General features: G+C 47.3%; 1 protein-coding gene across 1 annotated transcript; it reads right to left on the reverse strand.

Annotated features, from left to right (window-relative positions):
• Nucleotides 1-6,705: 6,705 nt before the first annotated feature.
• wscd1b (WSC domain containing 1b) lies at nt 6,706-19,245 on the reverse strand. Its single transcript, XM_034550628.1, has 9 exons — nt 19,196-19,245; nt 18,734-19,104; nt 11,857-11,971; nt 10,926-11,110; nt 9,040-9,161; nt 8,465-8,639; nt 7,494-7,658; nt 7,207-7,407; nt 6,706-7,058 (listed from the first exon to the last, which is right to left on the reverse strand). Exons 1-9 carry the CDS (start codon nt 19,243-19,245, stop codon nt 6,706-6,708), a joined length of 1,737 nt encoding a protein of 578 aa, XP_034406519.1.
• Nucleotides 19,246-26,105: the final 6,860 nt, after the last annotated feature.

Raw genomic sequence — 26,105 nt, forward strand, 5'->3', positions numbered from 1 at the left:
GTAGACCATGAAGCAGGGTGTATACCATAAAGCAGGGTGTAGACCATGAAGCAGGGTGTAGACCATGAAGCAGGGTGTAGACCATAAAGCAGGGTGTAGACCATGAAGCAGGGTGTAGACCATGATTCAGGGTGTAGACCATAAAGCAGGGTGTAGACCATGATTCAGGGTGTAGACCATAAAGCAGGGTGTAGACCATAAAGCAGGGTGTAGACCATGAAGCAGGGTGTAGACCATGAAGCAGGGTGTAGACCATGAAGCAGGGTGTAGACCATAAAGCAGGGTGTAGACCATGAAGCAGGGTGTAGACCATAAAGCAGGGTGTAGACCATGAAGCAGGGTGTAGACCATAAAGCAGGGTGTAGACCATAAAGCAGGGTGTAGACCATGATTCAGGGTGTAGACCATAAAGCAGGGTGTAGACTATGATTCAGGGTGTAGACCATAAAGCAGGGTGTAGACCATGAAGCAGGGTGTAGACCATGAAGCAGGGTGTAGACCATGAAGCAGGGTGTAGACCATGAAGCAGGGTGTAGACCATGAAGCAGGGTGTGGGTGTGGCCTTGTGATTGACAAGTCGCTACCACAGTGCTTTTAAAACCGTTGGCTCTCCGCTCCTCTTACTTTCTTGTCCGTGTGGTTTAGATTACACACATTACATTACATTACATTACATTTCATGTCATTGAGCTGACGCTTTTATCCAAAGCGACTTACAATAAGTGCATTAAACCATGAGTCCAAACTCAGAACAACAAGAATCAAGAAAGTACAATTTCTTCAATAAAGTTAAACTACAAAGTGCTATCAGTAAGAGACATTTAAGTGCTACTAAAGTGTTAAACTACAAAGTGCTATCGGTAAGATACATTTAAGTGCTACTAAAGTGTTAAACTACAAAGTGCTATCGGTAAGATACATTTAAGTGCTACTAAAGTGCTAAACTACAAAGTGCTATCAGTAAGAGACATTTAAGTGTGTTAGACCATGTCCTGGATGTGAGGTTAGACCATGTCCTGGGAGTGAGGTTAGACCATGTCCTAGGTGTGAGGTTAGACCATGTCCTGGATGTGAGGTTAGACCATGTCCTGGATGTGAGGTTAGACCATGTCCTGGATGTGAGGTTAGACCATGTCCTGGATGTTAGGTTAGACCATGTCCTGGGTGTGAGGTTAGATCATGTCCTAGGTGTGAGGTTAGACCATGTCCTGGATGTGAGGTTAGACCATGTCCTGGATGTGAGGTTAGACCATGTCCTGGATGTGAGGTTAGACCATGTACTGGGTGTGAGGTTAGACCATGTCCTAGGTGTGAGGTTAGACCATGTCCTGGTGTGAGGTTAGACCATGTCCTGGATGTGAGGTTAGACCATGTACTGGGTGTGAGGTTAGACCATGTCCTAGGTGTGAGGTTAGACCATGTCCTGGTGTGAGGTTAGACCATGTCCTGGATGTGAGGTTAGACCATGTCCTGGATGTGAGGTTAGACCATGTCCTGGATGTTAGGTTAGACCATGTCCTGGGTGTGAGGTTAGATCATGTCCTAGGTGTGAGGTTAGACCATGTCCTGGATGTGAGGTTAGACCATGTCCTGGGTGTGAGGTTAGACCATGTACTGGGTGTGAGGTTAGACCATGTCCTAGGTGTGAGGTTAGACCATGTCCTGGTGTGAGGTTAGACCATGTCCTGGATGTGAGGTTAGACCATGTACTGGGTGTGAGGTTAGACCATGTCCTAGGTGTGAGGTTAGACCATGTCCTGGTGTGAGGTTAGACCATGTCCTGGATGTGAGGTTAGACCATGTACTGGGTGTGAGGTTAGACCATGTCCTAGGTGTGAGGTTAGACCATGTCCTGGTGTGAGGTTAGACCATGTCCTGGATGTGAGGTTAGACCATGTCCTGGATGTGAGGTTAGACCATGTCCTGGGTGTGAGGTTAGACCATGTCCTGGGTGTGAGGTTAGACCATGTCCTGGATGTGAGGTTAGACCATGTCCTGGGTGTGAGGTTAGACCATGTCCTGGGTGTGAGGTTAGACCATGTCCTGGGTGTGAGGTTAGACCATGTCCTGGATGTGAGGTTAGACCATGTCCTGGTGTGAGGTTAGACCATGTCCTGGATGTGAGGTTAGACCATGTCCTGGGTGTGAGGTTAGACCATGTCCTGGATGTGAGGTTAGACCATGTCACAGACACCCCCCCCCCCTGGCCCCTGTCACAGACACCCCCCTCCCCGGTCTCCGTCCCTGTCACAGACACACCCCCACCTGGTCCCTGTCACAGACCCCCCCCCCCTGGTCCCTGTCACAGACCCCCCCCCCCCCCCCTGGTCCCTGTCACAGACACCCCCCCCCCTGGTCCCTGTCACAGACCCCCCCCCCCCCCTGGTCCCTGTCACAGACACCTGGTCCCTGTCACAGACACCCCCCCCTGGTCCCTGTCACAGACCCCCCCCCCCCCCCTGGTCCCTGTCACAGACACCCCCCCCCCCTGGTCCCTGTCACAGACACCTGGTCCCTGTCACAGACACCCCCCCCCCCCCCCCTGGTCCCTGTCACAGACACCCCCCCCTGGTCCCTGTCACAGACACCCCCCCCCCCCCCTGGTCCCTGTCACAGACACCCCCCCCCCTGGTCCCTGTCACAGACCCCCCCCCCCCCCCTGGTCCCTGTCACAGACCCCCCCCCCCCCCCCTGGTCCCTGTCACAGACCCCTGGTCCCTGTCACAGACCCCCCCCCCCCTGGTCCCTGTCACAGACCCCCCCCGGTCCCTGTCACAGACCCCTGGTCCCTGTCACAGACCCCTGGTCCCTGTCACAGACCCCCCCCCCCCTGGTCCCTGTCACAGACCCCTGGTCCCTGTCACAGACCCCTGGTCCCTGTCACAGACCCCCCCCCCCCCCCCCCCCCCGGTCCCTGTCACAGACCCCTGGTCCCTGTCACAGACCCCCCCCCCCCCCCCCCTGGTCCCTGTCACAGACCCCTGGTCCCTGTCACAGACCCCCCCCCCCCCCCTGGTCCCTGTCACAGACCCCTGGTCCCTGTCACAGACCCCTGGTCCCTGTCACAGACCCCTGGTCCCTGTCACAGACCCCCCCCCCCCCCATGTTTTCGAGGATTATAAAGTGCGCGCTACCGGGAGATCCGAGAGCTGCTTGTCGTGACCGCGAGGCCGGACATCCGGAGCACATCGCCGTGACTGTCTACGGTGGAGCAGGAAGACACGGACTGGACTTCCGGGTCTGGACTCACCGACACTGTGAAATCCGCGAGAGAACCTTTGGTTTCGGGGTGTTGTGTTTCTCCGTGATGGAATTGGACCGAACGGAGATTGAGTGAAAGGGAAATAGCGGAATGGATTTGGGGAATGGTGTGTTATTTCACTGAGTGGTGTTGGGCCTGTCCACTGTGGGGTCAGATCAGTCTCAATAATAGCAAATGCACACAGAAGGATTTACAAATAAATTAGACTCTCAAATGCACGCAGAACGACGTGTGTGTTTATTCGTGGATCCTTCACGTGTGTGGATTTAAGAGACTCCCCTGCCGTGGATAGATCCGCAAATGCGATTTTCCAACATAGACCCAGCTGTAGCCAATCAGATGTCGCCCACATTTTCAGCCAATCACATGAGCGCATCTCCCCCTCCCCTCCCCACGGGACTGCCAGCGTTACAGTTGCGCAATTTGCAGAGAGATAGACAATTAATGTACCCCCCCCCCCCATTGTTGTAAGTCATTGAAAGTTTAATCTTGTAAATCTTGTAGAAAAGACGCGAAAAGAGCGAAGCGAAAAGTTCGCCCGCTGTCATTGTGATGTTATGTATAAATATATATATATATATATATGATATTAATGTTATGAACCCAAACACGAGGGCGTTAGATGTTCCGACGTTTATGTCCACAACAAGTATAAAGCAGAACTAGTGGATGACGGAAGTTATAACGGAAGTTATAACTGTTTCCACGGAGTAAAGCCACGGAGATAAGCCACGCCCCCTCTAAGGCGCAAATAAAGCGAATGACGCTCATGTGATTGGTTGAAAATGAGGGCGACATCTGATTGGCTACAGACACACACGTGAAGAATCCACAAACAAATGCAGTGCGATTGACAAATAAATAAACACAGACACGTCGTTCTGCGTGCATTTGAGAGTCTAATTTATTTATAAATCCTTCTGTGTGCATTTGTAAATCAAACATATTTGTAAATCTCTCTGTGTGCATTTGCAATTATTGAGACTGATCTGACCCCATAGTTCATGACCTGTTAAATACAAATGCATGCACCTGGAGGCGTGTACTTGTGTGGTGGCCGATGCTCAATATTGTGCTTTTGGGGAATGTACCTGGGAGGGTTCAATATGTGTGATTATTATCCTCTATACTTGAGCCCTGACTTTAAAGGACAAATAACGACTCCAACCTTGAAGAAACATTGTTAGGCACGACCTAGCTGGCACCCCAAGCAAGTCATTTCCCTTACAAAGTGACTTTTCTCTTACATGTAGTTTTTTAGTGGTCAGAGGATCTGCAGTATTTTATTTGTTTGAACTACACACAAACCTCTTCATCCTCTCTGTGATTGGACTGAAGCCTCACTGGTGTGTCCTTTGAGACGCCTCCTGCCTCCTCTCCCTGTCTGCTGCTCAGATAACAAGCCTCCCTGCCGTGCATGTGACAGGAGGAAGAGGAGGCTCCTCCATCATCTGCAGTCCAGCTGCCTCCTCCTCCTCTCGGCCTTCCACAGCAACTTAATCCTCGTCGTGAAATTCCAGTTTTCTTTCAAAAATAATAATTCTGTGTTTGCAAATGAGGACAAACGTCTGTGTATGCACCACGTCTCTGTGAAACAGTTGGTGTCTGGTGTATATATATATCTATATATATAGATATATATATAGATATATATATAGTGTGTTGGTGACGGACAGCAGACTGTGAGGCCTTGGCACCGCTTCACAGATGTAATAGGATCCTTCTTATCTATAGCAGAACAAATACTTTAACCTGTTTTCAATGATTTATTTCTCAGCTATAAAAACAACACTGACATGTCACCATATAACGTTGATATGGGAACAGAGAAGCAAAACGTTTACTAGTTTCCGGTTTTGTTCTTCTCACTTGATTCAATATATGAATAAGTGCAATATTCACGCTTCTTTTCACTCTGATTTCGTTCTCCACCGGCTCCGGAGTGAAACATCTGACTGCACACATGTTCAACATCTGTCCAGCTGTTGCCTTCTTTTGACAACATGTCTCAACACTTCAAGTGGAGTAAGTGTAACTGATATCACCGTAGAATGATACCTGGTTGATTACTGCCATTAAAACTGAAATGTAAGGTTTCAATAGTATTCTATTAAACATGTGATTGTTTCTATTTCTTTCCAGAACATGAATCATGAACACATATTTCTTTCATTTTGTTGACATATTAGAATTAAAGGTTTTCACCGAGGGAATTTAAGATAGCTCTTTCCATCAGAAAATACTGTCAACAGAAACTCCATTTCCACCATTTCCTTTGGTCCAGAATGTTGTCTGAACAAGGCTCTGAATGACACAAGGAAGGACACGCTAATTAAACTCTTTTGTTATGCAGTTTGGTTTGAGATGCTGTCAAAAGATACAGAACTCAATGTCTTGCTTGTGAGCAGTCAGCTCTCTCTGAATGTCCACATTAAAAAGAATTGTGTTTGTGCTGCAGCGATGTGGTCCACAGCCCGTCGTGAACCAGCTGCTGAATCCAGGGCGGTTTGAGACCAGTTCATTCGTTTTACTCGCGTGTCCTTCAGGTTTTACTGAAAGGAAGAAAAGCTTCTGTTGGACGGCTTCTCGTGCTCCTGACATCGTGTCTCTCGTCATGCAGTGACACGTCTGTTAGACCTCTATTTTGAATCTAGCTATTGTGATGACCAAAAGCCCGGAGACTACATTCAATACGTCACTTGCTCTGCTTTTGGAGCACAAGGAGTAAAAGGAGATCAAGGTGTGCAGGCCCCAGTCTGCAACGTTACTAAGGCTTGTTGTACTGCAGCCATCAGGTGGCGCTATTCTTCCAGTCTACATTCAGAAATAATGCACATCTGCAATCGCTGAGCTGATCAGATTATCCCACTGTTTGTTTCCTTTGAGCCTTTCTAGAACAGCGGGCTCACAAACCGCTCTGACCGCCTAACAGACCGGAGGAGATGGTCCTCGGACGACCACAAAGGGAACAAGTGATGCGAGAGGAGACGACGTCAATCCATTCAGACGGAATGCGTTTAATGAAATAAAAGGCGTTTGTCCACCATGACGGCAAACCTGTCATTCTAATGCTCACCTGTGTTAGTAGGACCTTTTCTTTTTTTATGCACATGGGTGCATGTTATAAACACAATATATGTACTAAAGTGAAATGATAACGATTCTTCAAACGAAATGAGTCCTTCCACTGGTGTCCACAGTGAGGCACACGCCAGACAACCCGACCGCAGGCCAACAAGTCAGATCCCGTCGGAGTATTCGTCTGCAGCTCTCACAGAGGCAGCCGGCCCCGAGGCTCTCGGCTGCGTTCTCCGGTTCACCATGGATTGTCATGTTTCCATGACTGCACAGCCATTCACGCTGCGTCTGGCTTATCAAAGAGTCAGGTGGGCCACTTATCAGCCAGTCATTTAACAGACTAAGAACACAACCTTGTCAGATCATCACCTGGGAAGGTACTCCTGAGGAAGTCCGCTAAAGTTCCTGCTGTGCAGTGCCTGGTCGACAGAATGGATGAAGGGGTCGATCATGCGCCTCATGTCGGGGGTGAAGGGGTCAAAGGAGGACCGCGGGGCCCCCGAGCGTTTGAAGTGTCCGTCCTGGTTGCTCTGGGCACACAGCAGCTTCTCCTCCATCATGGTGACGTTCAGGAAGGCGGTGATGACTTGGAGCTGAGGGAGAAGGGCCCTCTGCAGCTCCTCGTAATGCACCACCAGCAGGCGCCGGCCGAACTTCAGCCAGCTGAGGGCGTGGGACGCCCACCAGGGGGCGTAGCTGGAGACAAATTCTGGCCATTCTGCAGGCGAAAGACAGCACAGTTAGGGATATGGGGCCTCATCTTCACTGCCAGTCCGGCTCGGCTCAACTGTTTCAGGTTTTTACGTCTTAATGATTGTTTCACTTGCGGCTCATATGAAAACAAAGAGCCTGAGAGACAGCATTACCTTGGCTTTTCCACTGTGCATCCGTGGCGTGCCCTAAATGTCCGGCACACTTGCGGTTGAACTCGGCCACAAGGGAGCGGTACGGGTTCCGAATCAGCAGGATGGCGGAATCGAACATCTCAATCTCCTTCTGACCGCTCTCGTGGGTCTTCACGCAAATGCTGCGGCCGCTCTTCCAGTAGTCCTTCTCCCCTTTGAAACCTGGCGCCGGTGAACAAATGAATGCACAACAAGGGTCAGCCGCGAGGGCACTCTGTCACTCTCTCTCTCTCGTTCGCCCTCCCCACCTCTGTTGTAGAGCGTGCCGTCAAAGTAGAAGCTGCCGGTGTAGTAGCCAGTCACAAGCTCGATCAGGTGTCGCACCCACGTGTTGCCCGCACCAGGAAAACTGGAAAGGGCCACCAGGGAGCTGGATCTCTGAGGCAGGAACATCCTCTCTTTGCACATGGAGTCTGGAGAGAGATGTGGTTACAAAACACAACACAGGTGTTGAGTGGAAACATCCAATAGTCAAAGAAGATCATGTGATCACATGATCTTCTTTGTGATTTGTATATGCATGACATGGATATAAAGCAATGTGACAGACAGATTTGACCATTTCAAACCACAGTCCGGCTGCAGAAGACACAACCTGCGAGAAAATGACTGCCTTTTTCCCGTCATGATTTCAACGTGCATGTCCAGGTAGCCAGCCGGAGGCGGACCAATCATGGGAGTAAAGTGAAAAAAAACTAGAATTACCAAAGTTTTAAGATGTTTTTTCATATGTTGTCATGTATGAAAGGACCCAAAATGAAGACTTTCAGCGGACTACTTGTTAACTCTAAGCGAATGATGCATGTGTGCAATATAAAGGGGGTTTAGAGCATTGCTATTGTAGTAAAGATATGGTGGAATAATGTCTCCCTCTCCATGTGTTGTTGACATGGCTATGTCACGTGCACCCATGCTGTTAGTGTTTATTAGTGCACGTGAGCGTGCCCCACATTCTATTCTGCACTGCTCTCATACTGCGTTTACTGCCGATAGCGTAGCACCCCCTCTGGCTCCCCCTCAGGAAAGCCCTGTAAGCACAGTCAGCCTTGTGCTGTAGTTTGCACTGTTAGCACCGTTAGAAAATAAATGCTCCGATCTTGCATTTGGCAAATTTAAACAGCTTTTGTACAGAAATGATTATGTCCAGAGATCTTTAACCCACTCAAGGTCGATCCCTTTGACTGACTCCTATGAGTGGTTTCCTCATGTGTTATCTCACCGAGCACAGGTGTGTGGTACACCTGGTAGTGGGCGTGCTCCGGGGAGCTGCCGGTGTGATTCCGCCCAGTGTCCTCCACACACTGCTGCTGGTCAGACTGCTGGTCCAGACTGAAGAGAGAGGACGTCCATGTGCAGAAGCAGTGGGGCTTCTTGAACACAGCCAGCGGGAGCTCCTGCAAACCAAGAGCACACATGTTCTGCGTGTCTTCTGATGACTCATCACAATGACTGTTCTTTGTACCCACAGGTCATCTGTCCTCTCTTCAGCATCTCTGCTGCTTCACTAACCGATCTCACTTCTCCAGGTGAGCAAAGAGCTCCGTGTCAACGCACAAGGACGGACCTCAGTAAAAGAGTTGTGTATAATAATAATAATAATAATAAGCACTAACCCTAACCCATTTAATCACGAGGCAGTCGCCACCTGATGGTGCAACAATTCTACCAGCCAATTCAGTCAGACTTTCTGCTTCTCATTACAGGCTCAGTAAACCTTTAATATTCAGCCACATCCAAGTGGAGACAGCTCTCTGAGCTGTGCTAGAGGAAACACATTGATCATCAGACTCCAACCTTGTCGGTGCAGGTCTCGATGCAGGACTGCGTGGTGAGGTTGGGCTGCAAGGAGTCGATGGGGAAGCTGCCGATGGTGCTCCTCGCCAACCTGAAGCAGCCGCGGTGGTGAACATTTCTGACTGGAGGAAGTCAAACACACATGAGGGTTGAGTCGCACCATAAACCAGCAACAATAAGTTGTATTAATTGATTCACCGATGAGCGCATATACTTAGAGGTATATTATCAGATTTCTTAAAGTAGTTACTCGACATCGGGGCTATATTTAAATGATCTGTCCCAAAGTATTTCTGCCCTCATAATTCCATTTCTATACTTAACTGTATTCTGGTGTATAATACATTCACAATTCAGCTGCAAATCTCCAGAGACACCAAACCCACCAACCATGAATATTAATACTGGATATGGTATGAACTCCTGATATAACATATTTGACCTTTCCATCACCAATAATGTGGCGCATAATGTATTTTAATAGAAATGATCATGTATAATCAGTACTGCTGAATTGTTCACATTATTATGTTTTGGATTATTAAGGTCTATGCACAGTTCTGACAGCGGACTCACATTCTGACTTCTGAATATGTTGCTGATTTAAATGAAATGCACTTAAATCATGGGGCATTAACTATGTGTGTCATGCTCCATGAACTCCACAGTTATCCAAAGGTTGCACATCCATTTTAGTAAGCAGTGAAGTAATATGCAACACGCTCAAGACAGTAAGGAGATATATATTTGTGGAATCTACAAAAGTTCATTTTGAACACAAAGCCTTTCAAAGCCATTTTTTTCAATTACATTTTTATGAAAAGCTCTGTATTTTTAAGCAACCTGGTCTCCAATAGGCACACGTTTTCAGCCTTGGATTAATACACATGTTTTGCTCTTGTCCAGTGGGTGCTGCAGCACCCCGGGGTGCCTCGAGGACAGACCAAGGGTATTGCAATGTGGTAAAAACATATCTATGCATCACTCAGACGGGCTGATGGAACATGAGAGCTCTCCAGGTGCTGGAGAGATGAATATTTTTCTCCTGCATCCCAGAATGAGACGACCAAAGGAAGTCAAATGAGACGACGCTGAACACCGCTTGGCTCTCAGAGCTGGCATCTGAAGATCTGCCCAGCAACGGAGCCTAAAACTGCTTGGGACTTTTCAGAAGAGGCCCATATTATTACAGCCACTGACTTTTATTCATATTCATCACATATTTTACATCAAGCTGAAAATATGTATGGGTTGTGTGTTCAGCGGCTTTCTATTTTTAAAATGTTCATCTCTATGGTGGTTGCCATAGCGAAAGGAAAAAAAACAGATCAAGCACAAAGTGCTGTTCAGAATTATAACATTTGTAAAGGTGAAATATAATAAAAACAATCACTATAAAATGTTTGGTGACCCCTGCTCCAGACATGATGTGTCTGGTGTGTTTTTGGACAACGATGGAGCTCAGAGGCATTTCTATGTAAGGTCTTGGTAGCAGAGGCGCTACTTGTTAGAAGGATTAATTCAACAATAGCTTGACCTGAAGCTGTTTCACACACAGCACGGATTTTCATCCCAAAGTTTTGAATTTAAAATGGATAAAAAACAGATTTTATGAGTTGTAATGAAAGCTTGCACACCCCTGAAGCGTTGGCCAATGAAATCCTTTGTTCCAAGTGATGTCACACCTCAACGTATAGCTCCAGGTAGCTTGAAGCCAAAACCTAAACGCCGTGACGACCACTTCAACGACCAAATATAGGACAGATGCAGCATGAATATATGGCTTGAGCTTGCCCACGCGTCATATGTCCTGTCTGCAGCACCCACAATGCATCTTGAGCGGAGAATAAACAGCACTGTGTGTCCTCTGCGGGAAGTTCACTCACATTTTCTGTGACCCGGCAGCTGCTGCTCCACCTTATAAATGGAGAGTCGGCCCACGCCTCCGCAGGGAGACCCCCTCTCGCCCCGACACACCAGCCCGCAGTCCTCCTCGGGGGCCCGCGTGCTACTGATCCGGTTCCCGCAGTGGCATTCGGCTCCAAACTCCAGACCTGCAAACTGGAACCCGCTTTCCACACAGATAAAAACACAGTTAATGTCCTTGCCAAGGGCAACGCATCACCTCAAGCTCTTGCCCTCAGGCTCAGCCATCCCACAGGGCCTTAGTTAACATCTCCAACTTATCATGTAACCCAGAGTTCCCAGCATGAAACCTCCAGCGTGGCCAGTCAGTGCTGCTCTGCACCCATCTGACTCTGTACTTTACATGGCAAGGCTCTTGTGACTCATCCTCCCTCCTTTGGGAAAGACAACGACCTAATCTAAGTTGACCTTTTCATATACGTATGTCCTTTTGAAGCTTCCTCAGAAATTGCCTTGACTTTTGACTCATCGGGGTAATAGGCCCACTCAGGTAACGAGCATGACGGGGGGGGGGGGCGTCTCGGCTGCATCCATCTGTCCTCTGCGGTTCTGTTTCAGCTGTTTCCTCGCTGCGATGCCACTCATTCAGCCAGAGGAGATTCCCAGCACGGCCACAGGAAAGCACATATCTAGCCTCTGATTTATTCACTAACCGCTGTAGTCAGCTCATTCATACACCTCCCTCCTTCCTTCTCCTGCAATAGATCAAGCCTTCTGTCCTGGCCTGCTCTTCACTCCCCCCCCCTCATCTTTTACTGTCATCCAGCCACCTGGCTCTCCGCTGGCTCCAAACACAGGAGGCATTCATGGAGGAGACTGAGATCCAAAGCGTTTACTCAAACAGCAGGCCCTCTGTGGCCTCTTCACGGCAGCCCGCCACCAACGCATTACCTTTCCGAGCAGGTGTCTTGACACAGAGAGCTGGTCATTTTGCGCAGATCATAAAGCATGGTTCCTCCCAGCGCTCGGCCACTGGCATTGTGCAGGAAGCAGCCCATGTAGGTTCCTGCAGGGAGAGAAAAGCATCCCGAGTGAAACAGAAAAGGGGGCTTGAGATTGCAACAACTTTTGAGGCTGATGATTGGCCAATTAATTAATTAGTCAGCGAAACCAATGTATTAGATAATCAATTACTTTGATCACTTGTCATTCATGTTTCTAGCGTCTCAGGATTCTTTTCCTTTTCTATATTTGAATGTTACTTGAACACCGGCGCGGTCTGGCCCTCGTTAGTCGGACATAATAAAACAGTTTGAAGTCGTCGCCTTGGGCTCTGGGAAATAGCAGAGGGACACCAAATGGTTCATCAATCCAACTAATTGGCAGTTCAATGTCTTACGTCAAATAGGGAGTCGCTCTTCAGGTTTATTCTTAGACTCTGAGCACGTCGATCAAAAAGAAAAGGAAGAAATGTGTCTGTGCCTTGCCGTGATGCCGGATGCCCCACTTCTTACCCTACTCATGCACCTGCACACCGGTAGAGCGTCCTGCACGGTGCCGCAGCACAAACACACTGCTGGAGATGGTTCTGACTGGGTTCCATGTGGTTTCACTGATGCGCAGGAGCACAACGCGCACACCCACAATTAGCCATGATTTGGGCATAGACCAGACGTTCTCTGTCTTGACTCTGGCACTGGGAGAATCCCCAAACGGTGCCAGAGCATCATCACTTACTCACAGTTATTTTACACGCCAGCATGTATTGTGAGCCATAATATCCAATAATTCACCACATGAAGAGGCCTAATTTATCATCCAATAGAGATTATTCTCATTCCTCCATTACAGTGAACCTATTGACTTGCTCTAGAATAAGATCCTGTAGAAAGGAGGATGTAATGCATAACAGGAGCATAACAGGCTATGACTGACTATTATGATGTGCTGACAAGATTAAGGCTCCATATAAGACGTCACCCTTTGATGTATATCCTTGTCTTTGCCACATTGCAACATCAAACTGAGCTCAGCTGACACATAAAAGTCTTCTTTAGAAATACCAGTGTCTGTGTGCATTTCTTTTGTGTGCAGACTTCATTTACATCTCGCCCTCGGGTCTGAGGCGTTATGTTGTTAGGTTACTCACTCAGGAACTGTATGTCTGCTCGTGGTGAGTGCCTTGCATGCAGGTACTTACCCACCGTGTGAATTTGTATTCATGGATGTTTTACAGGTTTCAAGGACTCCGAGGATTCTGCTTTTTTATGTTTACTACCAGCATAAAAATAAACTGATGCCAACCGGCCAAAGAGGATTTAAAATAAAATAAAGTGTTGGGAGCACAGAAAAGATGTGGCAGCGAGGTGCACGGACGAGATGGAGGACAGCGGCGGACCGTGAAATCCCCCGGCAGCCCGAGCATCGCTGTATCGAATTTGTGATTGAATCAGTCTGCGATGTCCTCTGAAGCCGGCCGGCGGCTTGTTCTGGACCCGTCAGGAGACAAACACTGAAGAACTCCAGCAGCTGCTGTCTGAAAGCACCACGGCAGCCGGGCTGCATCTCCAGAGGCATCACCTAAGCTGAGGGACCCCCCCCAAGGGCGAGGGCGGGGGTCTGAACCACCTGACAGACCCAGTGACTGTGACTAAACCCATCAGAGGATGGAAAGGGGTTTGGTTTGTGGGGCAGATGCAATAATATGATGATAATGATAATAATAATAATAATAATAATAATAATAATAATAATAATAATAATAATAATAATAATAATAAAGATAATAATAATAATATAAAGTATGTAAAGACTCAATGTAACCATCAAAGTATATTGGGGGAAATAGTAAGAATAGGAGATCCAAAAGAAATTGAAAAAATAAATATAAAGGATAACATTTCAAAGACAAATATTTGTAATAAAAGTATTAACATATTAGAGTCCATAGTTTTAATATACGGAAGATGTAAAATGTACATTTGTCACTATCATTTATTCAACAAACTATGGTAAAATTGTTTATGTTCTTTCCAGACAAAAGGTAGTTTACTTTACCTAAACCATACTTTCATAGTTTCTGATATTTTCTGATGCAATAATAATCAAAGATTCCTGTGCTGATTCTTTGACTGATGACTCTCTTTTTTAGAGATCATATGAAGCGTATGTGTCAATAGAGACAAAGTGATTTGCTATGATAAATAAGTTATGCCTGTCTGCCTCCAACGGTACCGGGTTGGAGGCGGGGCCTGTGCTCACAGCCCTCGGTCCAGCCGTTAACTATACACAGATTACAGTTTTAAATTAGTAAGAAAGATACATGGTTATTCTTTACGAGTTAAGTGGCAAATTTACGAGAAACCACATGCGCATATTTGCTAAATTAAAATGTTAGAAATTACGAAGAAAAAATTAATATAATATCTGAGAGCAAATAATAAAAATTCCACTAAATAGTGGGGCGCAAAACAATGGTGATGAACAATGGGCAGTGGGGGGCCTTTGCAGGGTCCCTTGGCCCTGTTATTATTTTTCTTTTACCTACAATACACTGTTACTTTCCCAATGTAAGTCTAGGGGGAATCAATATGTTTGGGCCCGGCGGCATCACCTGAACCCGGGAGTTGTAATCTCACGGTTTGCATAAGTCTCCAACCACCTGCACTTCCCTTTGCAGAGGAATCAACAATGGTGAGACATCTACAGGGTGGCTGTCACTGTGCAAGCCTTCTGATCCCGCTGCTCATCTCTGGGCGTACCGATAATGCTAATGATAATGCATTCTATTTGTAAGGCATTCTTCATGGTTCTTGATATGTACTTTACATATCAAGAACCTTTCCACCTGGCTGTGTAATGTTATTACTGCTATGTATGGTAGTTAGTGAATAGAGATGGAATAAAGATTATTTTAAATAAAACGATGGAAACATAAAGATTGGGAAGCAAACCAAAGACCTAGCCATAATTTATGACAGGAACGAAGAAACTCGTTGGCTGACTAGAACGGCGGGCTTTCAATCTTGCGTAGCATATGATGATATTCTATTGCTTCCTTCTTTTTCTTGTCTTTCATTCCTTGGTAGTCTGGAGTAATGCCTGCCCGATATATAGGCATACACAGATGTATAGGTACTGGCATACGGTGTGCATCAGCATTTAAAAATAGTGTAATTGCAGTCCTGAAACAACAAAGATGTTTTAAAGCAGTTTAGGAGCAGCCATTGTATAGTTAATCCACAAGAGAGCATTGACGAGTATATTTGTATCCACTATATTGCTCGTTCACAATTCCTCCACAACCAAATTTAAAGGAGTTTATCTGAAGAATGTGTCCATGTTTTTAGGTTATGATCAAAAACAAATACCAGACAATCCTCTCGTTGAATGGGCTTCAGCTGAGAGATCCCGCTAACAAGATGGTGTTGCATGGATGAGAACTGTTTAATGACTGCATACCAGGCTGAATAGTCCCGATTTAGCACCTTATCATTTGTACTTGACTCACAGTGAGTAGAAACACTTAACCATCAAGTGTTCTCTTCACTTCCCTGCCTTTATTTTACTAAGCAAGAAAGTACCCATGGAGTTATAAATGATATGTGACATTTGAGTAACGTTGAAACTATGACTATGACGATGAAACGGTACGAACATTTATTTATTTAAGTTAGACAATTACAAGATTTCTCACAGCCCAAGATGACGTCTTTAAACGTGTCTCCTGCCCTGCCTCCTGCCTCATGGGCCCGGCCTCCTGCCCTGCCCTCCTGGGCCCGGCTTCCTGCCCTGCCCTCCTGGGCCTGGCTTCCTGCCCTGCCTCCTGAGCCCGGCTTCCTGCCCTGCCCTCCTGGGCCCGGCTTCCTGCCCTGCCCTCCTGGGCCTGGCTTCCTGCCCTGCCTCCTGGGCCCGGCTTCCTGCCCTGCCCTCCTGGGCCTGGCTTCCTGCCCTGCCTCCTGGGCCCGGCTTCCTGCCCTGCCCTCCTGGGCCCGGCTTCCTGCCCTGCCCTCCTGGGCCTGGCTTCCTGCCCTGCCTCATGGGCCCGGCTTCCTGCCCTGCCTCATGGGCCCGGCTGCCTGCCCTGCCTCCTGCCTCATGCGCCCAGCTTGCTGCCCTGCCTCCTGCTTCATGGGCCCGGCTTCCTGCCCTGCCCTCATGGGCCTGGCTTCCTGCCCTGCCTCATGGGCCCGGCTTCCTGCCCTGCCCTCCTGGGCCTGGCTTCCTGCCCTGCCTCATGGGCCCGGCTGCATGCCCTGCCTCCTGCCTCATGCGCCCAGCTTGCTGCCCTGCGTCCTGCCTAATGGGCCCGGCCTCCTGCCCAGCCTCCTGCCTAATGGGCCCGGCCTCCTGCCTCATTGGCCCAGCCTCATGCCTCTGTGGCCCTCCTGATGCCCTCCTCTCTCCATCCTTCTGTTTCATGGATTGTGGAGGTCTGGATCGTGGTCCATGCCTACAACTAATTATTCATAATTTCTGTAATATTCATGTAATGTGTTTATGTAACTCTGTAACTATTCATCTGGTCACATGACATCTATTGCTTCTGTCCATCCGAGGAGAGGGATCCTCCTCTGTTGCTCTACTGAAGGTTTCTTTACTTTTTTCACCTTGAATAGGGAAGGTAGAGCCGTAGTAGCACGCTAGTAGCACTTAAATGTCCCTTACCGATAGCACTTTGTTGTTTAGCACTCTAGTAGCACTTAAATGTCCCTTACCGATAGCACTTTGTTGTTTAGCACTTTAGTAACACTTAAATGTCTCTTACTGATAGCACTTTGTAGTTTAACTTTATTGAAGAAATTGTACTTGCTTGATTCTTGTTGTTCTGAGTTTGGACTCATGGTTTAATGCACTTATTGTAAGTCGCTTTGGATAAAAGCGTCAGCTCAATGACATGTAATGTGATGTAATGTAATGTAATGTAATGTAATGTAATGAAAGGCTTTTTTCTATCATTTGGGAGTTTTTCCTGATCCGATGTGAGGTCAAAGGTCAGGGATGTCGTATGTGTACAGATTGTAAAGCCCTCTGAGGGGAGTTTGTAATTTGTGATTCTGGGCCATAGAAAATGAACTGAATTGAATTAAACTGAATTGAAAACAAGGCTAGCGTGGTTCTGTTGGAAGAAATCTTCCTACTTTTAAAAATAACAATTGATTTCTTGGCTGTAGCGGTGACTTCCTGAAGTCTTTGCCGGTTGTTTGCAGTGACGTGGCACATGAAGCAAACCCATTTAACGCGTGCTGGTATGGGTTCATAAGCCTCAGACAGAGTCGTTATGCTAAGCTAAGCTAACAAGCTGCTATTTAGGCCTGCTGGATGGAACTAAAGCTTCGTAATATTGATCTTCTCAAGAAAGCGAATAAGTGGATTTCTCAAAAGCGTAGAGGTTATGAATCATATCCCAAATAGTGGGCCCTATGCTTATTCTCTAAATCCTTCCTGGAGCATGTGGCCCAATCCACCCGGGTCATGTCATTCTGGGTCCTGGGTAATGCTTTTTAAAAGGTGCCTCTGCCAGATGGCTGTTCCTGAAAGAGATCTCATCCCTGCCTCCCAACGTGCTTCATCGGTATTATCCTTCTTAGTGACCGAGTGGTTGTGTCTGTTTAAAAGAAGGATTAAGAGCTCTTGTAGGATGCTTTTCAAGAATGAGCTGGAGGAACAATTGCTTCACCGGAGGTAATTCTATTGTATTTATCATTTCAACAAAACGGCAAAGGCACTGACGGGCAGTGTGAAACAACAGAGTCAAGTATCAGTGAAGTCTCCTTAACGGCGAGGGCAAGTTAGGAAGTATATCATTTTTATCTTCGTAATTACTCATTTATTTCCAAGAAACTACTTCGGTGCCTGCCTGCCTTTTCCTTCTCTGGTTTTTTAGAGGATCAGTGAGCACTTCCCCTCATCTACAAGATCTGAAGCACCAGTAAAATGTCATATAAATGTATAATGACGGCCGTCTAAATGTTCTACGGTCATGATTATCTGTTTGTGAAATGTCAACGGAGCCCGTTGTGAGAGCGCGCTGCCTCGGCTCCGGGCCACCTGAGCTAAAACAGAAAATAAACGTGTGTATTCGCTCCCTCATCTATTATTCACCAGGAAAACCACCGACTCCGTCAACACATCTTCACAAACACTCCCATTTCCTTTGCTCTATTTCAGATCAGCGCGATCGTGTCAAAGCTGAGTGCTTTCCTTCACTCCCTCTCTGCGAGTGCTTCATGGCACAGCGCTGGCTCCACGAGGTCCGTTCACGTGGGCAAAACGCACAACCACAAGTCTCTCGGGTCAAATGTCTTTTAGCAGCCGTCATTCTAAATCACTGAGGTTTGGGAAAGCTTTTGGCTGATGGTTAGAGCCCAACCTTACACTCCACTGGTGGTGAAGGACATTCATTTTGTATCCACATGGTCAGCTGGTTAAAACAGCTTATTACATGTTGTTAACATCTCACTGGCACACTAATTAATGTATATAGAGCAAACAGTGGTCACATGTTAGCATGAACACTAGCTGCTTTTGGCTACTTGGTATTACTCCAGAAAAGACCTGGACTAAAGACGGGACAGTGTCACCTCAATGTGGAGACAAGTACAATTCATCAGACATCAGACTGACCTTTAGATCTAAAGGGTCCATAATCTTCAGAAACATTCAAACATTATCCAACCGAAAATACCCAGTGATGCAAACCCTTTTCCAATGAAAGCGAGAGAGCACGGGCAAAATGCACGCAGATGGGTTAGAACAATTGTAACAACTGCTTCTAGATCACCCACCTAAACCCTAAACCCGAGCATGTGATTGTAGAGTTATTTACCTTTCTGTCTGCTGCTGCTGTGGAGAGGGACTCTCTGCTCTGGGCTCTCTGGCAGCAGACTGTGGAACCAGCGGCGATGCAAGTGTTGCACCCCCAGGCTTTGGGAAGCGGGCCAGTGCCGCCCCGCCTTGGCTCCCCCTGCGGACGCGGGTTGAACGGCCCATCTGGAGCGCGCCCTCACGCCCAGGCCCGCCCAGGCCCTGAGGACGGTGGGGGGCGCAGCGAGGGCCAGCAGGGGTGGCAAGCCGGCGAGGTTGGGCTGGGCCACCCTGACACTGGAGCGCTGCAGCAGCAGGATGCTGCCCGCCATCAGATAGGCGATGCCCAGGCAGAGCAGCAGCATCTGAGCGCGCTTCAAGAGGCAGTGCAGCCTGCAGTGAGGCGCCGCCATCCTGTTTCAACCGTCTCTCAGTGGAAGGCCATGTCGTGGACTAGGAGGGGGAAGATGGCTAACCTACTTACAGCTTCATGATCTCGGAAAGACCTGCAGCATCTGGTGATGTGGAAGACATGGTCGAGTAGCAGCGGTGGAACAATGGATGTGTCACAACCGAGAGGGGCTTAAATTCCAAGGCTTGGGTCACAGACTCCAGGATGATCCGCGGGGAAAAGCTGAGGCACAAAAACAGAAAGAAGAGCTGGATTTAAAGAACGAGTATTTCTCTGAGCACAATCTAAGGGAAGGGAAGTGTGAATGTCTGGAGGATGAGATGCACAGCTCATGTTGACATATGGGCTCATGTTTCTGCCTTGCAGCATTTTGCAACACATGTGTCTGCAGCTTCATTGTTTCCTTCGGCCATTTGTTTCTAATTCAAAACTTCAAGTTGTGTTCTGCAAATCCATCTTTTTTTCAAAGGAGGGAGATAAGTTGGTAAATGACACCAACCTTCACTATAATGGCTTTTGGATTTCATTCAATTGCTCTACTGTCAGATTCATTTGCTCACCGGCAATCTCCAAGTCTCAGTGATCACATTCAAATGGTGTCACGTAATATAAAAAGAGACAGCCTCAAGATGCTTATGAAATGTGGATTATCACATTGGTATGCAGACAGCCTGTGGAAAGATGAATAAGTGATGAGTAAAAAAAAAGGATGAGCTGTTGGAGATGTCTGAATAATTTGTGTGTAAAACACTCCCTGGTGCTCTGTGAGCAGAGGGGAGCAGTGCAGCCCCTGAACCGGTCACGATGGTCTCCTACTTCCAGCTACAGAGGAGCCCACGTAGCAGTAGCGTGTCTGCACACCCCTTCCACAGACGGGCTCCGTTCACGTGCCTGTGGCTCGTCACCGTCGTGCCCTCCGGCTCTACTTTTCGTCACTCTCCCTCCGCTACATAGAACGTAGGGGTGCGGTAGTGCTCCCGAGGATTGAAGCAACAGTTTGCACCATGAACCTCTGATCGAGTCCGAGTGCCCAAGTTATGTTCAACTCGCAGGTTCTGTTCTCACGCAACAGCGGCGAAACCAAACACGCACGCCGGTCACGGGACGGAACGGGGGGGTGATCGATGAATCAATCAACAGCGGGAGTAAACACGCATCACCCGGGCTATTTAAGAACCCAAGCCCCCCCCCCCCTGTACAGTACACAGGCTGTGGACGTGCGGCTTACCTTCAGACGACATCCTTGTGTCGCGCCACCACTTATGGACGCTCACTGTCCGGAGAAGGACCCCTCGGCTCTCCAGCATCTCCCAGAGCTGCTGTTATATAACCTCTCTCTCTCTCTCTCTCTCTCTCTCTCTCTCTCTCTCTCTCTCTCTCTCTCTGCCTGCCCTCCGTCGCTCTGGCACGGCGATATAAAGCCAGTATGTGTTGGTGTGAGAGAGAGAGAGAGAGAGAGGGGGTGAGGAGGAGGAGGAGGAGGAGGAGGAGGAGGAGGAGGAGGAAGTCAGTCTCATTTGCATTGGTGATGTCACGCGTCACGGCTCCTCTCCACTGAGCGAACGGGAGACTCGTGTCCATCCGTCCACAGCTCGCGCTTCTCCCGACACGCAGCGAACCCCACGCGCTCTGCACCGGACCGAATCACGTCAGAAATACCCGATGGGCGTGCACGCTGCAGCGCAATTCGTCCCGGGTGGAGGAACAGCTGTCATCAGCCGTGTGAAGGACACCCGCACAAGGCGAGGTTGCTCTGTGCTCATCATGGAGGACCAGGAGCAACACGTCGCTCTCTGAAGTCCCTCCAGGACCAGGACTCACATGTACTCCTTTTATGGTGGTCCACGCGGATTCAGCCGTGCACGTCAGTTGAAATGCCCAATGAGTGTGTCTCGAGTCACGCGGGACATCCGCGGAGCCGTGCGTGGTTTCAGCACCACGAACAGCGCCTCGTCCGCTTTATAACACATATTATTAGATGAAGGGTTTAATTAATGTACTGTACTGTATGTCGATGCATACATTACATTACATTACATTACATCACATTACATTACATGTCATCGAGCTGACGCTTTTATCCAAAGCGACTTACAATAAGTGAATTCAACCATGAGTCCAAACTCAGAACAACAAGAATCAAGCAAGTACAATTTCTTCAATAACGTTAAACTACAAAGTGCTATCAGTAAGAGACATTTAAGTGCTACTAAAGTGCTAAACAACAAAGTGCTATCGGTAAGATACATTTAAGTGCTACTAGAGTGCTAAACTACAAAGTGCTATCAGTAAGAGACATTTAAGTGCTACTAAAGTGTTAAACTACAAAGTGCTATCAGTAAGAGACATTTAAGTGCTACTACGGCTCTACCTTCCCTAGTCACTAAGGTGTGTTTTTAGTTTGTAGAGACTTCCTGTCCTGATGTCAATGGGGACAGGATGTGAGGTTAGACCATGTCCTGGGTGTGAGGTTAGACCATGTCCTGGATGTGAGGTTAGACCATGTCCTGGGTGTGAGGTTAGACCATGTCCTGGATGTGAGGTTAGACCATGTCCTGGATGTGAGGTTAGACCATGTCCTGGGTGTGAGGTTAGACCATGTCCTGGATGTGAGGTTAGACCATGTTCTGGATGTGAGGTTAGACCATGTCCTGGGTGTGAGGTTAGACCGTGTCCTGGGTGTAAGGTTAGACCATGTCCTGGATGTGAGGTTAGACCATGTCCTGGATGTGAGGTTAGACCATGTCCTGGGTGTGAGGTTAGACCATGTCCTGGATGTGAGGTTAGACCATGTCCTGGATGTGAGGTTTGACCATGTCCTGGGTGTGAGGTTAGACCATGTCCTGGGTGTGAGGTTAGACCATGTCCTGGGTGTGAGGTTAGACCATGTCCTGGGTGTGAGGTTAGACCATGTACTGGGTGTGAGGTTAGACCATGTCCTGGATGTGAGGTTAGACCATGTCCTGGATGTGAGGTTAGACCATGTCCTGGATGTGAGGTTAGACCATGTCCTGGGTGTGAGGTTAGACCATGTCCTGGATGTGAGGTTAGACCATGTCCTGGATGTGAGGTTAGACCATGTCCTGGGTGTGAGGTTAGACCATGTCCTGGGTGTGAGGTTAGACCATGTCCTGGGTGTGAGGTTAGACCATGTCCTGGATGTGAGGTTAGACCATGTCCTGGATGTGAGGTTAGACCATGTCCTGGATGTGAGGTTAGACCATGTCCTGGATGTGAGGTTAAAATAAACCACCTGCTGCCACAACCAAAGAAACCATCATGTTGCAGGCGCCCGAGCCCATCATTACAGAGATGATTGGACGGGCTACCGGCCTGTAACCTCGCTTACCAAGGGTGGAGGTTGCATATGGCCCGTAGAGACTAGTCACACATTTTGGGAAAGACACAATTGTCCCCACTAATATTTTGTTAATTTGAATTGCCTGTTAGAAAAAAAATTATTGTGCACAATATATTTCCAAACTCATTCGTATTATTATCTATACTATGTTCGTTGCCCAGAAGAGTGAAACATACATGTCCATGTTTTCCAACGCGCCCTCGAGCCCGAGAGACAAGATGCTGTCATGTGATTGGCTGAAGAGTCAGAAACACCGTGAACTGTAACTTGCAGAAAGAGAGCTGGCCGGAGTTACTACATACGACAGGAAATAATAAAGCCTGTTGTGCTTTGTAGATAGGAAAATTACTCCAAAAACGAAAAGAGATATCCGAAGTGTGTTCAACCACCAGAGGGCCGTTGGTAGTTAGCTAGTAGCAGGCTAACTACCCACAGTTAGCTAGTAGCAGGCTAACTACTCACAGTTAGCAAGTAGCAGGCTAACTACCCAGAGTTAGCTAGTAGCAGGCTAACTACCCACAGTTAGCTAGTAGCAGGCTAACTACCCACAGTTAGCTAGTAGCAGGCTAACTACCCACAGTTAGCTAGTAGCAGGCTAACTACTCACAGTTAGCAAGTAGCAGGCTAACTACCCATAGTTAGCTAATAGCAGGCTAACTACCCACAGTTAGCTAGTAGCAGGCTAACACAGTGCAAACCTGCACCCCTTTGAAATGCATTCAGGGAACTCAGAAATCTGGTTGAGGAAGCAGCAGCTGGACCATCAGGGCTTCAGGTGAGGTCTTACATTATGTGTTGAGGTGTATTATCATGGCTGACAGTGTAAACATTGTCTACCTGTTTTATGTGAATTATTATTATGTTAAAGTTCTTTTTGCTCTTTAGGGAACAGTTAGTATGAGTGACAGTGACCGTCATGAAGTGAGTGTAGCAGAGTCCTGGACATGAGGACTGAACCATACATCCTGACCTTAAACTCATCAGAGCAGCAACTTCAGCACAATAAGTTACAGTTTCAGGCAAAGTGGTATAGTCAGTATCTGTGGCTGCATTATAGCCCTACATTGAAAAAGGTACTTTGTGTGTCAAAGCATAACCATCAAAAAGACCACTCTGGAAAAAAGAATGACCCATCCTTCTGATTAAAGGGTTTTAGTAACTGGACAAATGTCATTGAAAGCTTTAATCACCATCAACCTGTAACAACACATGCATTGGAGAAACCATCAGTTCACACCCAACTACGACGTGCAATGGCTGAAACACAGCAGGAGGCAAGGCACTGTCGAATTATAATGATAGATTTATTTAACATGTCTTTTTTCACTACACAACTGGTAAAAGTTGTTTATATATATTTTGGATATAGAATATAGTGTTACTCTATATTGGCATTTTAGCAGAACCTTTCTTTTTCATTTATTTATTATTATTATTTATTTGGTGCAGAATAGTGTTTTGTAACAAAAACAATTGTATATGGCAGTGTCCCTACAATGCTGAGACCAAACCTACGCCCATGCCGTTTACTCACCAGAGTCTTCTAGCTGTGAGTATACCAGCAGCCTTCATGTTGGCTGATTATGAATAGGGATCATTTTGGGGGAGTGGCTTTTGAGGGAGGCCTGAAGGGGAGGAGCTAATAGCTGCTTTCATTGGAAAAGACTTGGCAACACTGGGCTGGTGTTTAGGTTGCACCATTAAAACAACCGAGTGCACTCTATGTTTCTCTATGTTGCCGACAACAGATTCTTCAGAGGCCAAGTCTATCTTTGTGTGAGCTTGTTGTTATTTAATACATTCTCATGTCTTTTGTTGCTGCATGGATATTAACCCAAAGCACTTTGACATTACCTGTAATGCAATGTGCCTCAAATATGACTTACATCCCTCTCCATATAGCTATTGTGTGTTGTGGGGTCTTGGTATGTTGCCTAAGCTGGATGAGTACCCTGCTGAAGGCCTCCCCCACTGAGCTCGACACCCCTGTTATTATCCCAATCAGCATTAACGTGCTTGGCCTCAGCCTGCTGTGGTTATATGAAGTGACTCAGCCTTGTGTAACTCGCCCTCTGCACCAACAGCTGCACACAAACAAGGAGCTTATCCACCTCTGTCTGCTGGAGGAGGACAGAGTCCGTCTCCCTATTGCTTTTTATTACCTCTCCCTTCACAGTATCCTCATCTATCCCCACGCCTGCTTCTTCAGAGGACTGTGCTCAACAATGCAGTCAATTGAACCTCATCCAAGCCTTCAGGTCACCACTCACACCATGTAGAGGCAGGATGCCAGCGCTGTCAGTCAGCGGTTCAGACACCAGAGCTCATCTATCCCCGCCTCTGCCTTTCTGTGCCGCCTCTCAGACATTGATCACCTCAGACAAGACAGAAACACTTGCTGCTGTCTCCATGCAGTCCGATGTGGTCCTGCTCCTCTCTGCTACAGGGCTGTCAATCGGAGAGCAGTGGGAAGTCAGATTGGAGAGAAGCTGCATGTGGTCATGGTGTCCCCGGTTCAATGTCCTACCCTTGAGACACATATTTGATAAAGGATAAATAGAGCAGGGAGTTCGGGGAAATGTACATTGTAGCAGTTCAATAATTCTGGGAGATTGTGGGAACAGCAGTTTTGGGCCATACAGTGTGAGACTCACTGTAAAGATCTCTCAACTTTGACATTTTGCAAACATGGACCTGGATTATTTTTGGGGGAATTGTCATTTGGATGATTTGTGCATTTCTTGTTTATTTTTCCAAACAGTTTACAGTTATATTGAACATGCTCAGGGCAAATTGTCCCTGACCACTGGTGTGTTGATGTCAAAGGTCTGACATGTGGCGGTGCACATTGCCACCAGCCATAAACAGCCAGGTTTACCTGTCTGCCTCAAGAGAAAATACTTGTCATGTGATTTAGGTCAACATTTGCTGTACCATTTTTAATTGAATGATGATTTAAGGAGTATTATTCTAATTTAAATGCCCTTAATTTCTGATGAGTTCTTCTGGATGGATGCTTGTGGCAGATCTTCTATATAAGCTCTCTGTTTGCAGAGATGCAGGCAGGGCACTTGTACTATCTGTGCATGGCACAATTAATAAATAACATAGCAGAATAATAGAAACATGCACTCAGCAGTCTGCAGATCTTTGTCAGGTGTGTCTGCAGCAACCACTGGTGTGATGTTTGATTGAATGAACACAACCCGCAGCAGGCAGTCGGTGGAGGTGTAAAACAGGCAATAATAGGTGTTAGTCACCACAACCACGAGAGCTCCTTGAGCATGCAGCCATAAATGAGCACCCACAATATGATGCAGTTTGATGCAGCAGAATCCGATTAGCCATGGACAGACTCTCAGGACCAATCATCTCCTGATGGAGACAGCACACTGTAGCATACACTGCTCTCTGCTTAGCAGTCCAACAGACATTCTACGTCTTTACTGACCTCAACATCTTTTAAAAAGAAGTTGAATTATTTCATTTCCCATCACTAGTTATCCTCTGCATTACTGCCAGTGCTCAGCAGCTGTCCTCTGTTGTCTTTTGATCTTCACTGTCATCATTTCCTCCCACAGCTTTGCTGTTTGTAAACCTTGCAAAGTTCATTGAAAAAGT

This window comes from Cyclopterus lumpus, chromosome 14 (assembly GCF_009769545.1).
Source record: "Cyclopterus lumpus isolate fCycLum1 chromosome 14, fCycLum1.pri, whole genome shotgun sequence".
Taxonomy (NCBI): domain Eukaryota; kingdom Metazoa; phylum Chordata; class Actinopteri; order Perciformes; family Cyclopteridae; genus Cyclopterus; species Cyclopterus lumpus.

Bases quoted from the DNA above. Each gene is read 5' to 3' on its own strand.
- wscd1b (XM_034550628.1), bottom strand. From the start codon at position 19,245: ATGTCTTCCACATCACCAGATGCTGCAGGTCTTTCCGAGATCATGAAG. The intron at 11,972-18,733 runs GTAAATAACTCT...CTCTCCCTGCAG, and splicing joins CAGCAGCAGCAGACAGAAAG to GAACCTACATGGGCTGCTTC. The intron at 7,659-8,464 runs GTGAGATAACAC...ATCTCTCTCCAG, and splicing joins GTACCACACACCTGTGCTCG to ACTCCATGTGCAAAGAGAGG.